Source organism: Mya arenaria, chromosome 3 (assembly GCF_026914265.1).
Source record: "Mya arenaria isolate MELC-2E11 chromosome 3, ASM2691426v1".
Classification (NCBI taxonomy): domain Eukaryota; kingdom Metazoa; phylum Mollusca; class Bivalvia; order Myida; family Myidae; genus Mya; species Mya arenaria.
The window spans coordinates 88,178,174-88,195,474 of NC_069124.1; the positions used below are offsets into that span (position 1 = coordinate 88,178,174).

The 17,301-nt window shown below is 37.2% G+C and overlaps 2 protein-coding genes across 5 annotated transcripts in view; both read right to left on the bottom strand.

Annotated features, from left to right (window-relative positions):
- The window catches only part of LOC128227045 (protein mono-ADP-ribosyltransferase PARP16-like), a 24,782-nt gene extending 21,669 nt beyond the window's left edge, over positions 1-3,113 (bottom strand). The window contains exon 1 of the mRNA XM_052937223.1: positions 3,010-3,113. The gene's annotated coding sequence lies outside the window, so the exon portion shown is untranslated. The remainder of the gene's footprint in view (positions 1-3,009) is intronic.
- Positions 3,114-3,925: 812 nt separating this feature from the next.
- LOC128227011 (uncharacterized) lies at positions 3,926-17,009 on the bottom strand. 4 transcript variants are annotated; one of them, XM_052937168.1, is made up of 10 exons: positions 16,649-16,683; positions 15,975-16,176; positions 12,750-12,868; positions 12,305-12,507; positions 11,609-11,662; positions 9,395-9,545; positions 6,652-6,831; positions 5,684-6,163; positions 5,055-5,158; positions 3,926-4,629 (listed from the first exon to the last, which is right to left on the bottom strand). In XM_052937168.1, exons 2-10 carry the CDS (start codon positions 15,989-15,991, stop codon positions 4,603-4,605), a joined length of 1,335 nt encoding a protein of 444 aa, XP_052793128.1. In that variant the 5' UTR covers positions 15,992-16,176; positions 16,649-16,683; the 3' UTR covers positions 3,926-4,602. The 4 variants fall into 4 exon arrangements, with proteins under 4 accessions (XP_052793128.1, XP_052793129.1, XP_052793130.1 ...); XM_052937169.1 differs by lacking the exons at positions 15,975-16,176; positions 16,649-16,683 and adding an exon at positions 16,992-17,009; XM_052937170.1 differs by lacking the exon at positions 16,649-16,683 and having other exon boundaries at positions 6,676-6,831; positions 15,975-16,626.
- Between the last annotated feature and the right edge of the window lie 292 nt (positions 17,010-17,301).

Consider the following 17,301-nt stretch of genomic DNA (forward strand, 5'->3'; position numbering starts at 1 on the left):
CCAATTTCTGCCCACAAAAGGACAAAAAAACACTGAAATACTGCATTGAAGATAATTTACAGTGCTTCAGCTAGGCCTAAATAGCAGGGTGGGGCACCCCGCTGCCCTTTTCCAGCACCCTGCTGCCCTTTACTACACCCTGCTGTGCCCTTTTGTTTGACAGAGTCAATTTTCAGAAATAAGTATGAAAATAATAAATATAAATAGTTTTGACACTAAATTAAAGAAAACAGCTAAGGTATTCATAACTAACTATTAGGATTGAAAGTATTTACAACAAATACACAATAAGAATTCAACATTGGCCCTTGCAAGTGCCTGATCAAGGCTCATTGAAAGTGCCCTTTTTAACCTAGCACCCTGCCCTTTTCAAATCCTGGCTGGAGCACAGGATAATGGTATATATTTATAATATCAAAAGCAAAGTTTTAAGTTAAAACTCGAGTAGAAAGTTGGTTTCGAAAAGAATATTTTTAATAATAAAAACATAAATGAAGACAATGAATGGATTGACAGGTCTAAGGGTTTTAATAGTTTCCCGCAAATACCACGAAGCTGTATATGGATATTTATAAGACAACATCTGCTCATCTGGGCTAGGTAAAAGCACAAACATCATGACAGTGGTGTCATGTAGTAGCTAGGCCTGTCACCCATCCAAATAGTAACTCCCAAACACATTGCTTAACTTTGCACCTATGCAGTACATGCTAACCACATTACTATAAAAGCTAACTCAACAGTGAGGCTGTTGCTCTTGACTGATTTATATGTTGTGTTACAGCGGTTGTGGGTTTCGAGACCCACAACGGGCGCATTTTTCTTCCCAGGTTTACTTTAATGGTGGCAGCAGTAAAAGAATGGAGTGGCTCCATTGGCTAAAAGAGGGAGGGGTATAATAGGGGAGGAGTATAGTGTGTGTGGGTAGGAACCAGTCGCCCAGTTAGCTCAGTTGGTAAGAGAGCCGTGCTAGTCTTCTAGTGGTCGTACATTCAAGCCCCACACTGGGCACACTTTTCCTCCCAGGTTTACTTTATTAAACATAGCTTATGTTTTACTATTGTTCATGGTTGCAGACTATCAATAAATATTGAATTGATTAATGAATAAATAATACACTTTCTACCTTGCCTGGTGCTTGCCATTTAAAGGGTATATAGGTGCTTTACACTGAGCACATAAAAGAACCAAGGAGTCTCTTCGAAAAAAGAACTAGGGTATTGCACCCAGACTTCCTTGTTGTATCTCACCACACACCACTGTCTCTACTGCGTGGTGTCCATCAGCAAAGACAAAGGACTCCGTTAGAAATAGGTGCTTGCCTTTTCCCGATTATTCTTGACTGCAAGGTCTAAATAAATACATACATACAGTACACTCCACGCGGAACGACCACTTTCCTCGGTGACTCGGAGGCGTTTTTAATTTATCGCGGATTTCCGCCGAGTACGCAACCTTTTTCCTCGCTAAATTTCGCGGAGTTGCACCGAGTTAATCGTTTCCTATGGAGGGTTTTATTGCCGGTAGCGCCGGTGATCCAATCGATTTATTGACCTAATCGCGGAACTCCGCGTGTTGTGCATAGCTACTACAGAACATTGCTTCTGTTAAAACAGTATTGAATAATTAGATAATTATTTTTTCAAAGTACAGTAAGTTTCTTTTTAAAAACAATTATCGAAAATTTCCATATCAATTTTCATCAGCATCGTCTAACAACTGTTGTTTTTCACATTATGTAATTGAAAGATATACCATAGCGTGCGTTTGTGTTTGTTATTGTCATCCTTCTCTTAATATATTAAGGTGTTGAGAACTTAAATTAGATTGGAGTAATGAAGGTGTTGACAACTTTGTAAGTGTGAATATTTTTCGGTCTTTTTTTCCTAATTTGCATTTTACCTGACTTATTAATTTATCCGTACTTATCAATGGTTCTAAACTCATTTATAACGCATATAAGAGTAAATCCTTCATCAAGTTGATTAAAATTCCATTAAACACCATTTTATACATGCATTGAAATGAATAACACATTCTATCAGCTTTAGATCAAACAGTCACTCTGTGTGACGTCACATAACTCACAGTTTTACCCACGAGGATCTCATGGAGAGCATGTATATTGTTATGCAGGATTAATGTGTCTGAGTGGTGTTTTCGAATGTAACTGGAGTATTGCATTTCCAACTTTAATTCATCACATTAATTAGTTACCTATATCATTGAATGTGTTGACTTTTATTGATGATTCAATAAGTATAACTGTACATAATTGCTTCATACAGTCTATAAGTGTGGTATAAGTTTTAAAGTTTATTGGCAGATCGTTTTACAAAAATGTTATGTCTTTGTTTTCTTAATCCCATGATTGCCCTTGTTGTTTATTTAATCCTCCAATAAATATTTCACACTTTCTCTTTCTACATGTAATACATCGTTTAAGATGGGTATTTACTAATTAACATGTCACAGTGGTGTACTATACGGTATGTAATCTAGCCAGGATAAAAGATGAAAATCAATAATCTTCGTCTGTGAAACTTGGTGTGAAAGTTACAATTGATGTCCTTTGGGTGTTCGAAAATTAGGTATGCGAAATAAATTATTTTTATAAACAATTACGGGTGTAGCAAAAATTATCAAATAAATTAAACAAATTAGATACAGTGGGAGATTCTTATCGGTTTTCCTCCGAGTTTCACGGTGTTTTTACCTCCGAGTAACGCGGCGATTGTAATTATACGGTCCACTGATCAGCCTTGGTGGGTGAATGAGTAAAAACGCCGAGGAAAGAGGATTATGATCAATTGGATGTCGTGTCCGCGATGACCAAAATCCGCCGAGGAAAACGGAAAGTGGTAGTTCCGCGTGGAGTGTACTGAACATCTCTTATCCGAAAGCAGTCATATCCGAAATAAGCCAATTAGTACACAGTGAAATACTGTGCTTCCTTATAACGCCTTGCAAAATGTTGTGAAGATATCTAAATAATGAATTTTAACAAACCTTGTTGGAGCTTAGTCAATCAAACAGATGAGTAATCAATATTTTACTACATATTTTGGTGTCTATGTGTACAGTCATCCAAGATAGTTTCCCTTTGTTTTGACAGATTGTAACCGAACGAAAAACTAAATGAAAGGGAAAATATGGCAAAACGCAAAATCTACACAGCGGTTATTTCCCCTTTCAGTGATATTCAATGTCATGAATACTAGAATTAATTAATAAAAGGAACTCGTTCACAGTTTTCATGTTGGCATTTTTTATTTAAATTTGCTAAAAAATATTTATCTGATTTCTTTTATGATCTAAATCTTAACAGCATCTTGAACAGCCGGAATTTTGAAAATCCAAGTTTGACATCGTTCTTTCAGTAGCGTTACCAGAACCATTCGACGAATTAGAGCATATATTTGTCACATTTTTCAATAATTATTAACTACTAAGTCACATTTTGTTCACATGTTACACAGTATTATTATGTTAGATGTCTGACCCTTAAAACTTAAAATAAAACGAGTCATATAAAACAAATTATTATTAAGAAATCTGGAAAATAATTGTGTCCGATACCATTATTTGTAAAACAAGTAAAGCCATATTTAACGTTTTATATCTTAAATGTCATTTCCTATGATAAAATGCATTATCAATGTGGTACCGCCATACTTTGTTTTTATTTAATTCAAATAAATACAATTTTCACGATTGTATGAAAAAACTCAAAAGCTCCACTTTCTTTTATGGTTACTGTATGGGATATGCCAGTCCTCGAAATAAATGAAGATATTAAACTGTCCAAGAGTTACCAAGAATATGTCGTTTTAAGGGAATCAATAGTTAATTGCTATGGACGAAATTCAATGACTTTGCACACTAATTAAACTCTATGCACAGGTGAACTAAACACTACGAACAATTAATTATAAATATTATTTATTTATAATAATTACATAATACGACATTTTGTAACAACTTATCATAGAAAAAAAATGAATAATGGTATTAACACTATATAGGTCCGTGTTTTCACAGCTCAGAACTTCTACATAAAGAAACAGACAGACCAGCTGTCTGTATTATATATACGACATTTATGTTGACTTATTATCACAATCATAATATTTATATTCATATCGAAAATGCACCGTAACTAACGACAACGACAATGCACATGTAGCTAATGCTGGACACTTTACCCAGCATATACAAGTTACAATGGACTAGATGACATTTTTTTCTACTAACATATAGTGGTATGGCACCATGTCTTGAACGACCAGTAGCCATGGACTAGGTTTCCATGGTCGTCAGCGCGCAGACTGTCGCGTCGATATGTTGTATCGAGCATTTCCACACCAAACTCACGGCATATTCGTCAACAGATATGTTTAATAATACACTTTGTAAGCAAGTAATGCGTTTAAATAACCATGCAGGACCAAACAAGATGCCCCATAAAATACCATAATGTTTCTTTTCAACATGTCCGTTTATGAATCACTGTAAGTAGAGGTACAATGTCTGCAATTCTGAGGGGCTGAATTACGTGCACAACAACACCAACACTTGACCGGATGCAAGTTCAAAGTCTCGTCACAAATCCGTCATAGGAATCCCCTCCTGAAACGAAAATGCAAGGGATATTTAAACATCGTCAGTCTGCTGCTTCGTGGATACAATTTTACCCTTTCCTAAAATGCCCGTCAACAAGCTCACGCTGCGATGCGAACATCATGAACTGGTACATGCAATAACACACTTGCTTTTGTCATTAATTCAATAAAACAACTTGAATATAGTATGGACCGATGTATGTAATTCGGTTGGCGAATGATTCTCAAAACTTTGCAATAAAAATGTCTGAATTAAAGAGAATGCAAACCAGTGAACACATCAGATAACTAAACGACACAACTACATGACAGTCTTAGTGGAGAAAACATGAACATAAATGACAGAAAGAAATGAAATAGCTCGAATGTTTAAGAACAGAACATATTGATCAATAAGTATTGATGCCACATTGGTGATGTATGACAACTCACGGCGCTTTTGTACGTTCGGGAACCGTCTAAATCCGTGACGTCATCGTCGTCCTCACCCGCGTAACCCCGGTTATCGAAATACGTGCCCTCAAAGCTCGACTTGCCTGCATTGAATGAAACCAATCTTATCTTACCTCTTTTAAGATAGTTAAGTCATAAACAGTTTTACGTCTTAAACTTAGATAAAGTTACAAGATAGAAGTCAACAACCAAGAACGAATATACAGACCCATGCCTAGAATAGAAACGAAACTGAAGGAAAGGAACCAAAGAACATACATATACATGCTAGCTTTGTGACGCCGTATTTTGATAGCGACGAGTGTTGGTAGTCGGAAGGGTACGGAACGTGCAACGGAACATATTTACAGCTCTGACAACTCTGATTGCAATATATTTTCTTATCGTTTTTTAAAGAATGCTTTCATCGTCAATAATGATGAGAGACATGTAGAGCGATAGTTAAATTACTGATACCTTATTCGGTCAGTGATTTCATATTCACTGTAACTAGTAATAACATACAAATAATCGTCGGGTGTTACACGTTTTGGGTAGTCACTACCAAAACGCCTCATTCAAAATAGGGTGCTACACATGTAATTTATGTACAAACAGACAGGACTCACGTCTCCTCACGACGACTGGGCTTTCCTCTGGCGCAAGGTCCCTGGATATGGAAGGTAGCTGGTTCTGCCGGGTCGCCTCCTCAATCTGCACAGTCACTTCCTGCAGGAGGCCCGCCCTGTCTGCAGTGCCCTCCGACCCGTCACTGTCGAACACGTCGTCGTTCCCTTCGCCAACTTCCGCCGCCGCCGACCGCTTACGGAAACGCTTGCCACTCTGTCGAGGATTTTTCGATGTCAAATTTTGTTTAGTATCTTGTTCATTGAAAGAATCCTTCACCTCAATACCAGAGTCCGCCGCCTTGCTATTTTTTGAGTCAGAGTCATTTCTGGCTAAATCACTTTCATAACCAGTTTGAGAGTCAGTTAACTGGTTAAGTGTTTCACGTTGTCTTACACCGTCAATGTCATCTTCAGATGTAGTTAATACTTTATTTACTGTAATCCCATTTGGTGTTCGGCTCTGACCGTTAGGAGTAAGTTCTGAAAAAGAGTCGAATAAATCATACTGTTGGACACATGGACATCAGGAATGGAATTTAAGTTTGCAATCAGAATGGTGTAGGTTTCGTTTAAAGAACTGACTGACACTGAAATAACTGTACGTGTTAAATCAAAATGAAAAACAAAATGTTACTAAAGCATTTTATTCGATTTTAGCACAGACAAAACGAATGACACAATGTATTTGGATTAAGTACATTCGATAAGTTCCAAATTACATAAAACATATAGAGTGAATAATGAATGGATATTATAGAGGCTCAGTGTGTTATCAAATTCAGTTTATCGAGTGAGCACCGAACGAAAAATCCCAATGAAACAAACAGGTTCTCTTTATATTTTATCCTTAACACTTATTTAATTAAAAATACGTTCATTCTTTATGATCGCACACTGAATTTCTTGAGATCAAAAGTTAAGTCATCATTGGGATAAAAATAATCAACTACCTCCTTAAAATGACTTACCTTTCTCCTCTATGATATGGCTACCCCTTTCCTTCAGGAGCTCACGGAGGTCGCGCAGCTCCATGACCTGCATGTTGTTGATTTCCTCCGATTTGCGGCACTTCAGGTCCGCATCGATTTTCGTCTGCCGAAGGTACTTCATCTCCTGCTCCAGTCGCGACACGTCACGCTCCTTCCGGACTGAAATAGAAGCAAGGAACACGTGGCAGTATATTGTAGAATATGTATATAGTGGCAGTATAGTGTATAGCAGGTATATAGTGGCAGTATAGTGCATAACAGGTATATAGTGGCAGTATATTGTATAGCAGGTATATAGTGGTAGTATATAGTGTATAGCAGGTATAAAGTGGCAGTATAGTGTATAGCAGGTATATAGTGGCAGTATATTGTATAGCAGGTATATAGTGGCAGTATAGTGTATAGCAGGTATATAGTGGCAGTATAGTGTATAACAGGTATATAGTGACAGTATAGTGTATAACAGGTATATAGTGGTAGTATAGTGTATAGCAGGTATATAGTGGCAGTATAGTGTATAGCAGGTATATAGTGGCAGTATAGTGTATAGCAGGTATATAGTGGCAGTATAGTGTATAGCAGGTATATAGTGGCAGTATAGTGTATAACAGGTATATAGTGGCAGTATAGTGTATAGCAGGTATAAAGTGGCAGTATAGTGTATAGCAGGTATATAGTGGCAGTATAGTGTATAACAGGTATATAGTGACAGTATAGTGTATAACAGGTATATAGTGGTAGTATAGTGTATAGCAGGTATATAGTGGCAGTATAGTGTATAGCAGGTATATAGTGGCAGTATAGTGTATAGCAGGTATATAGTGGTAGTATACTGTATAGCAGGTATATAGTGGCAGTATAGTGTATAGCAGGTATATAGTGGCAGTATAGTGTATAGCAGGTATATAGTGGCAGTATGGTGTATAGCAGGTATATAGTGGCAGTATAGTGTATAGCAGGTATATAGTGGCAGTATAGTGTATAGCAGGTATATAGTGGCAGTATAGTGTATAGCAGGTATATAGTGGCAGTATAGTGTATAACAGGTATATAGTGGCAGTATGGTGTATAGCAGGTATATAGTGGTAGTATAGTGTATAGCAGGTATATAGTGGCAGTATAGTGTATAGCAGGTATATAGCGGCAGTATAGTGTATAGCAGGTATATAGTGGCAGTATAGTGTATAGCAAGTATATAGTGGTAGTATAGTGTATAACAGGTATATAGCGGCAGTATAGTGTATAACAGGTATATAGTGGCAGTATAGTGTATAGCAGGTATATAGTGGCAGTATGGTGTATAGCAGGTATATAGTGGTAGTATAGTGTATAGCAGGTATATAGTGGCAGTATAGTGTATAACAGGTATATAGTGGCAGTATAGTGTATAGCAGGTATATAGTGGCAGTATAGTGTATCGCAGGTATATAGTGGCAGTATAGTGTATAGCAGGTATATAGTGGCAGTATAGTGTATAGCAGGTATATAGTGGCAGTATAGTGTATAGCAAGTATATAGTGGTAGTATAGTGTATAACAGGTATATAGTGGCAGTATAGTGTATAGCAAGTATATAGTGGTAGTATAGTGTATAACAGGTATATAGTGGCAGTATAGTGTATAACAGGTATATAGTGGTAGTATAGTGTATAACAGGTATATAGTGGTAGTATAGTGTATAGCAAGTATATAGTGGTAGTATAGTGTATAACAGGTATATAGTGGTAGTATAGTGTATAGCAAGTATATAGTGGTAGTATAGTGTATAGCAGGTATATAGTGGCAGTATAGTGTAAAGCAGGTATATAGTGGTAGTATATATTGTATAGCAGGTATATTGTAGCAGTATATTGTGCAGAGAATACATAGTGGCAGTATATTGTTTTAATATACCACGTGATAAAATGAGTTTAATCAATGATTTTCATTTGCTAAACAGGAACAAGAAAACAGTCAGAGACACTAGGTCGCTATTGCTGAGAAACCTTATCACCATAGATACCACCTGTAATTCTATAGAATTATTGACGATTTATGATACGAAAGGCAATACCATTGTCATTTGAAACAATGCGGTGCTGGAAGACTGAGCCAGAGCCGCCTGGCCGGATATTGATGTTATTGTTCATGTCGCGTGCATCACTCATTAAAGTGAATCACGATGTTAATATTGTGATCCGCTTCGATTAAATGTGAATAAACTCATCATTCAATAGTTAGCCATTCAATCAAGGAAAATACAGTATGAAATTAAAAAAAAATCCTTAATGGGACTCGCTCATGTTTTTGGACCAAAATTTAGTTATCCCGGTAATGCATCTGAAATTAATATTATATCGAAATTACAGTAAACAAAACACAGTTAAAGTATCAAAAAGTAATTTGTTTTTAAAGAGCTGCGAACCACATTAGATGGATATTTTGACCCATAAACAATACATTGATAACTTTATAAACGCCGATGAAAATTGTTTTGATGAAAAAAGAAGATATTCGAGCAAATATCAACATTTCCTAATGGCTTTTGGTATCACAATTAAATTGGTGTTTAGTAAAATCTTAACTTTTTACACTCCTAATGATTTGCCACACCTTATTTCGTCATAAAAAGTATATATTACAAAAACACGAGTGAGTCCCTTTTTAATATAGATTGGCCTGAAAATCATGTACATGTATATATTAAATTTCCTGTGAAGAAGATGTCGCCACACAAAACTTACTGTTGCATGTGCGTGGCAGCCTCCAGAGACGCAGCAACACGAGGAGCGCGGCCGCCTCCACCGCCACGTGGTAGCAAAGAAGCTGGTCATGCAGTACAAACAGTACCGCCTCCGCTCCCAGGCTACACACAACTATTATCCCGTCAAACACCTGGGTTGTAAAACAAATCAGTAAAATGCATGTTAATGAAATTGCGCAGGATTCCGATATCATGGAAACAGCCCATTTGGAAAGAACATTAAGATATATCCATGGCATTCTTTGAGATTAAACGTGGTGCATTTATTTTGACACATATGTACACACTCCCACACTTACACACGAACACTCGCACAAATACACGCACGTGATCACGCGTACACACGCACGCAGCAAGATGGTAAGAAAACAAATATACATGTAGTTCGGCTAAATGTTGCAAAGGTCATGACGCTATTTGGTTGGAAGGAAATATAAAAAAGCTATTCAGTAGGAACGAAAGTTAAGAAATATACTGAAGCCATTCAATTAGAGGAACGTTGGGGTAAGGCGCGGATCGGAGTGGTCCGTGGGGTGGGACATGACGGATATTTCCCGTTGAACTACGTTTTACTTCGGCTGGCAACTTTCCAAGCGAATTGGCGGACTTGCGGTAAACTTAGTTGAACTACGTTAAAGTACAGGCAGCCTCGGATGTCGTAGTTAAACGAAGAACACGCGGGGAGAAGCAGCGAGTTTTAAAACATTCCATGTCAAACAACGGATAGGTGCGTTTCGATATGGAAAATACCTCTTAGAACGTTTAACTACGGATAAATATAGTAAATATGTTTCAACCAAGTTGGATCAGAGTCACGCCCTAAAGGTCACGGATCGCTCCATCTTTTGTGCATATTCAAAAATTAAAGAAACTTGCAATTTTATTGATAATTATTGAATCAGTGTATGTATTCCACGTGATAAATTTCGTCATATATGCTACTTCATTAAAAATGACGAAGCAAATGGTGAAGGTATCTTTGTTTTAAGTCTTCAGTTGGAGCATAATATTGCCCTCCGACGTAGCATTTATGATACAACTAAGGCACGGTACGACTAAGGCACGGGTCGATACAGATTACTACGTTAAGATACAACTAAGGCACGGTACGACTAAGGCACGGGTCGATACAGATTACTACGTTAAGGTACGACTAAGGCACGGGTCGATACAGATTACTATGTTAAGGTACGTCTAAGGCACGGGTCGATAAAGATTACTACGTTAAGGTACGACTAAGGCACGGGTCGATACAGATTACTAGGTTAAGGTACGACTAAGGCACGGGTCGATGCAGATTACTACGTTAAGGTACGTCTGAGGCACGGGTCGATGCAGATTACTACGTTAAGGTACGTCTAAGGCACGGGTCGATACAGATTACTACGTTAAGGTACGACTAAGGCACGGGTCGATACAGATTACTAGGTTAAGGTACGACTAAGGCACGGGTCGATGCAGATTACTACGTTAAGGTACGTCTGAGGCACGGGTCGATGCAGATTACTACGCTAAGGTACGTCTAAGGCACGGGTCGATACAGATTACTACGTTAAAGTACGACTAAGGCACGGGTCGATACAGATTACTACGTTAAGATACGACTAAGGCACGGTACGACTAAGGCACGGGTCGATACAGATTACTACGTTAAGGTACGACTAAGGCACGGGTCGATACAGATTACTACGTTAAAGTACGACTAAGGCACGGGTCGATACAGATTACTACGTTAAGATTCGACTAAGGCACGGTACGACTAAGGCACGGGTCGATACAGATTACTACGTTAAGGTACGACTAAGGCACGGGTCGATACAGATTACTACGTTAAGGTACGTCTAAGGCACGGGTCGATGCAGATTACTACGTTAAGGTACGACTAAGGCAAGGGTCGATACAGATCACTACGTTAAGGTACGACTAAGGCACGGGTCGATACAGATTACTACGTTAAGGTACGACTAAGGCACAGGTCGATAGGATTCCTACTTTTCTATCCTCGGCTAGACGTTGCCACCTGCCCCGATACATAAGAAAGCAAGGGCAGGTGATGTAGTTATTCTGTTGGAAGCCGATTTAAACAAGCTGTTTCAGTAAAAGGAAAGACTATGGCACTATTCAGTTATATTTAGAAAGGTTATAATAGGACGTAATATAATAACGCCGTTTAAAAAAGAGAAGTCATCCATACCTGCCAAGGGTCTTTGAAAAATCTTTTCTTTGAATGTATTATTCTACCGATGATCTGGAAATAAAAGAATATTATACTAGTATAGGTAATTTGAAAATCGAACTACCACCGGATAACCGGTCAGAATCGTCCAGGCGACATATTTATTGTACACTTACCGACAGTATTATTCTGATTGCCGTTTCTCCTTCTCGTTAGTAAACAACACAGTTATGATGTGGACATATCAGTTACATTGTGGTCCATTTGACAGCGGGGTCCGTCAAAACTTTTCAGATATATAAAGTGTTCGATTGAAATACAAGTTATAGTTAAAAACTAAGTAAAACCTGCACTCTCACTAATTTATCGTTTTGACAACTTTTCTAGTTTTTGTCTTTGAAGGAGCTAATATTTGCGTAATTTAAATGTCTAGAAACCAGTAACATAAGACTGCTGAAAAAGATCAGATAACCGTTTAGCATATTTACGCTCGAAAACTGATGTTTTGAAATTGTGTGCAGTTTACCAAACAATTGAGATCTGTTCTATTGTGCGTCATCTAATTAAACTGAATTAATGACATTGATGCCGAAATCAGCTGATGCTGGGACAAATGTTTGAAAAGTGTCAAAACTGACAATTTTCGAGAGTGCAGCTTTAAGAATTTTAAAAGACCATATGTACATGTGTGATTTTTATAATTCACGTACGTACCTCGATAAAGAACAGAGCTGAGATGACGAGGGTGCCGTACCGGACGACCTCGACCACCGTCACCAGGTTCTCGTGCAGGACGGGTGGGCATCCTCCAGGGTCGTACGCTCCCTGGGTCGGGGCGGGGGCGGTGCTCAAGTTGCTCGTGCCTGAGGCGCCCTGTACGGTTGTGACTGCTGTGGTGACTGGCTCCACCCCGGGAACTGAAACACGAACACATGGAAACTGTAAAAAAACTGTAAAAACCAAGCATAATAACTAGAGTGTACCCGCTATAAGCATTGTAATTGATATAACCTTTAAAAACATGCCTTTGTTAATTGAACCGAAGATTAAAGGATATGAAACTGCGCATGAAAACTACACCTGAACAAATTGATGAAAATGACCAAATTTTACATAAAAAATATATTTGTAATATATGATATAACTAGTGTTACAGTACCTTTGATAACCTCGAAGTGTATGAGAATTTCTACCGCCGACATGAGCGCGTGCAGGAACGTGCACGTGATTACCAGGCACTCCCCGTACACGCTGTATAACCAGCGACAGCACGTGCATCTAAAACAAATCGGAGCACTGTAAGTACTAAAGAAAGGGATATCTCATCATTTAAAAGGGGATGCGGCTAAGTTATATAAAAAAGATATTGTAATAAGTGACACGTAAGTATCAATAAAGTGCATTTCTAATTTTATGAAAGCGTAGTTTTACCAAGTAGATATAGTTTTCACGCTGATAGAATGATTGAGTTCGGTTGTCATTTTAACAAAGCTGATACGACAGTTCAGTTCTCTTTGTTCATTAGCCACAGGTGAACTATATAAGTTTATATTAGATCGATGCATAACATAAAACATAAATTGTCGCCTGTAATGGCTCTAATGTACTTTCATTCTTCCAGCAGCAGCTGTCGTTCGTCTCCTGGCATGCTATGTTTCCATGAATCACAAATCCTACCGCCAAACGCCCGAACTATGCAGACAAGCGTTAGAAGAAAACTTGGGCGATATTTTTGAAGAAGTCAATTCAATCTAAATTTAATAAGGACCAAATATTCAACCAACCATTTATCTATAAGTATTTGGTATAAAGAATGAGTTTATGCAGGTCGGCCAGAGCCATTGGGTTGCACTATGGCTTGACACGGCCTTGACCTCATCACCAGTGTTTCCATAGACATTTAGTGTTGTCTCTTTTCTTCCAAGAAACATTCAATTACGTAAAATGTATGCATTGCATTTTATCCTATCTGTAAACTTTCTATTTTTTCGGCGTACCCAATGCTCATGTTTGCCAATTATTTGCAAAATATATTGGTTTATCTTGGAAAATCAGCCTGAGATTTGTGTAAAGAGTTTAACATAGTTTAATTTCTTCCTCATCCATGCAGAGAGGGATTGGTTTCTGCGAAAGATTGATAAATACACTTGACATTTGATAAACCAGCGCTATCGTCTTAGTACTTTGGATTTGTGAATGAACTTTAATCATTATTTGTAATGAAGTCGTATCAATATCAAGTATTTCATTTTTCGAAACTGACTATCACTCGTTTCGATTGTTATCAATACAGAACTCCATAAACTTTCTTTTTTCTAAAGTCATCAATTTACTACAAGGAGTCTTATTATCACTATTGCATTCTATGAGATGTTTTCATCTTCTGGTCAAATATATTTGATACGTGTATAGGTTCATACATCACACATACCCTGAGCCTAATTTCATTCCTCTGGGCTACAACACCACAATATCACTGTGATGACTGATTTTCAACAACTACATTAAAGAAATGTGCTCAGTGCAAAAGTAGATTTGAATAACCACCATGACGATATCTTCAAATATAATTTCGTTCAATTTGTTTCAATATTAAGCCGGCATATAAGACACGTTCCCTCTCACTCGTGTTAGTGCTCTGAGGGCTTTGCCAAATTATAGAAGAGTTTACCATATTTTGGCCTAGAGAGCAGGATTTTAAGGCGAAACTATACCAAGCTTCGGAATGGTTTCAGGTGTCATGATGTTTGACACTATCAACAATGTATGGCGACCTTGTGGTGATTGGTTTCATTACTTTTAAGAAATACATTTGCATTATTAACCGGGATGCGAATTTAAGTCACAATGTTTTACAATGGGACATTACCCATCACTTGTTCGTTTTGGACCATCCCTTTTACCTACATTGGCCACTATATTTTAGTTGCTCAAGTTTCGAACCCACCACTTAAGTCTAGGAGGGCGATATTCGGAAATATTTTGGACAACAAGTGTCAGGAAAGTTAACATACTTACTGGATCCAAACATAATGCTATTCAAAACAGAGGGCTTTCAGCCTTATGTCTGTCCCCACCTCATTGCTGGTTGTATACTTGTCAGTAGACATATAATTATGGTTTGACTGATTGGTAGTTTCCTGTGCACTGGTGTACATTCTGGGGCTCGAGCCCGGGACATCGTCGGACATATTCAACTACACGAACTCACCTAGTGTGATCTAACCCGGATATCATTGTAATCAATGCATAGGTCCTGGGATAAAATCAAGCATCCTACATTATTTCTAGTTTTGTAAATACATGAAAAGGATTATTATAAAAATCCAACGCCATTTTTCGATTACACTTAAAAGAGAAATACCAATGAACAATGAAGGCAGAGGTACCAAAACATATCAAATAGACGGAATAACATTTTTATAGCTAGAATAAGTGTTTATTAATTCTCAAAATGCATAATATATATGTTGTTTAATACATATTTGACTGTTGAAAATTGAAAACCATGATATATTGAACGTATTTACATGAGAAAAAGGAGTGTTTATATAAATGAATGGCTCAATAGGTACACAAATATATACTAATTGGATGTATATGCAGTGATAATGTACATCATGGAATAATTAGCCTTGCCGCTGACTGCCTGTCACGCTGCAAAATGATTTATCGATGTTCATAATTTATCGATAACCCGTCACTGAACTTTCAATATCATCATCATCATCATCATCATCATCATGTACATTCAGTAAGAAAAGAAATAACACATTTACTGGGATGGAAACAGTTTAAAACTGCAAAAAAAAAACACATTTCATATCCAAGCAACACACAGTTGTTGAACCTTTTGCCAATTAATTTATCTGATTAAGGCAAATTATATAATCTATTGATACGTCTGAATTAAAAATTAGACAAAAATTGTTATTTTCCAAACAAAATATTCGCTTAATTTATTGAGTAATCCATATAATGGATTATGTAAATACACCTTAGAACGAAGAAACTTGAGTAATAAAATGATAAATGAAATTTCATAAAAAAGAAGATGTTAACAATACAAGCTTTCTCGTAATATTCACCAGCAGCCCGGAGTTTCCCACAAGAAATACAATGGTCCAGACAACAAGATACTCGGTGACAAGTAATTCAATAATAGACTAGGTGTCAGGTTATTCATTAAAGAACTAAGGTTAACTTGAGAAAAAAAAAACAGTCTGAAAACGTCATTAGTATCATATTATAAAGTATAGACGCCATAGAACACCATTTACAAAGCCAAACCCGACTGTGGTGTTTAAGTGAAAGAAACGATCGGGATAAAAAAATGTTAAAATATAAAAATAAATATATATTGATATGAGTACATGAGACCAACCTGTCTTCGTGGGCCATGATGTACACGGGTATATTCCAGCTGTAATATGTACGGTGTTGTCGGTGTCACATGCAGTATTCAGTGATAGGCAATGTATCCGTGTAGCTGATTATCAGTCAGACTCGATATCAGCTCATTATCAGCAAGAACAACGGCCTTTACTAATTGCTCAATATCAACACCGCCCTCTTGAATCACATACCTGACATGGGTAGCGTTAATAGTTAACGTAAACAACACTAATACAAGGATGTTAAGCAAGTACAAAAAAAAACGCACTATCTTTAATTTTTGTTTCATATTTCGTTGAAAAATAAATATTATCCATTTACGGAACATGTGAACTGTACTCGAACAACACATGTACCGGGATTATACCTCAGTTTAAGGCGAGCGTTTTACATAGATATCCATTTGAACAGATTCTCCAGGAAAACATGGATCTTTCACACAAGACAAGCTGTGTACAATAAACTCAATTCAATTGATTCGTATTTCCTTATTTATTCAGTTTTTTTATATACCTGTTTTCTGACATTAACCACACATAAACTATTCATGTCATTATTCAAAGAATGTTTGTTATAACACATATTCATTTATTTTATTCAAACGAATTATTTAATTTTAAACAGTGAAAATAATCTCTTAAATCCTGTAACAGACATGCATACCATGTTTATCTCGGGCATCGATTCTTTCCGACGTGGGATTCTGTCGGGTCATGTTACCTGAGGCCGATGTTGGATTGTCAATGATCGCCGTGTCCCCGGAGACAAGCGGCGATGGACCACAGATCGATAGCTGCATTCCATACCGACCTGCCCGGGTTACCACGGTAATCAACCGACATATGTCTGCATTAGAGCGCCAAGAGGATTTATCGCCCTTTCTTAAAACATCCGAACGTAAAAGGACAACAGAGCAGAAAACAAAACACATTCGATGCATATATTGGACTAATAAACTACAAGCATATTAAATATCAGTGTAGAATACCAAAATCAGATACCAAACCTTGAATTGTACATTCGAAACTCCTCTGCCATTTATATCGTAAACAACCTCAGATGTAAATGGACGGTTTACAATGTCAGACATCGGTACAAGTTAACTACGCTGCAAGTAGACCGCGTAGTAATTTTAATTTAGCAGTTAAACTTAGTGACTTAACTCTTGGGAATCTTAATTATGTTTGAAATAATTCACTTCACTGGCAATCAATTTAAACTTCGATCTACAGATGCAAGCTACAACACTACATGTAATTAATAATATAATTAAAAAAAATAAGATCTATTTCTATTGATGTACCACTTAGCATACA

Bases quoted from the DNA above. Each gene is read 5' to 3' on its own strand.
- LOC128227011 (XM_052937168.1), bottom strand. The intron at 11,663-12,304 runs GTACGTACGTGA...TTTTATTTCCAG, and splicing joins CAGCTCTGTTCTTTATCGAG to ATCATCGGTAGAATAATACA. The intron at 9,546-11,608 runs GTATGGATGACT...TTTACAACCCAG, and splicing joins TTTTCAAAGACCCTTGGCAG to GTGTTTGACGGGATAATAGT.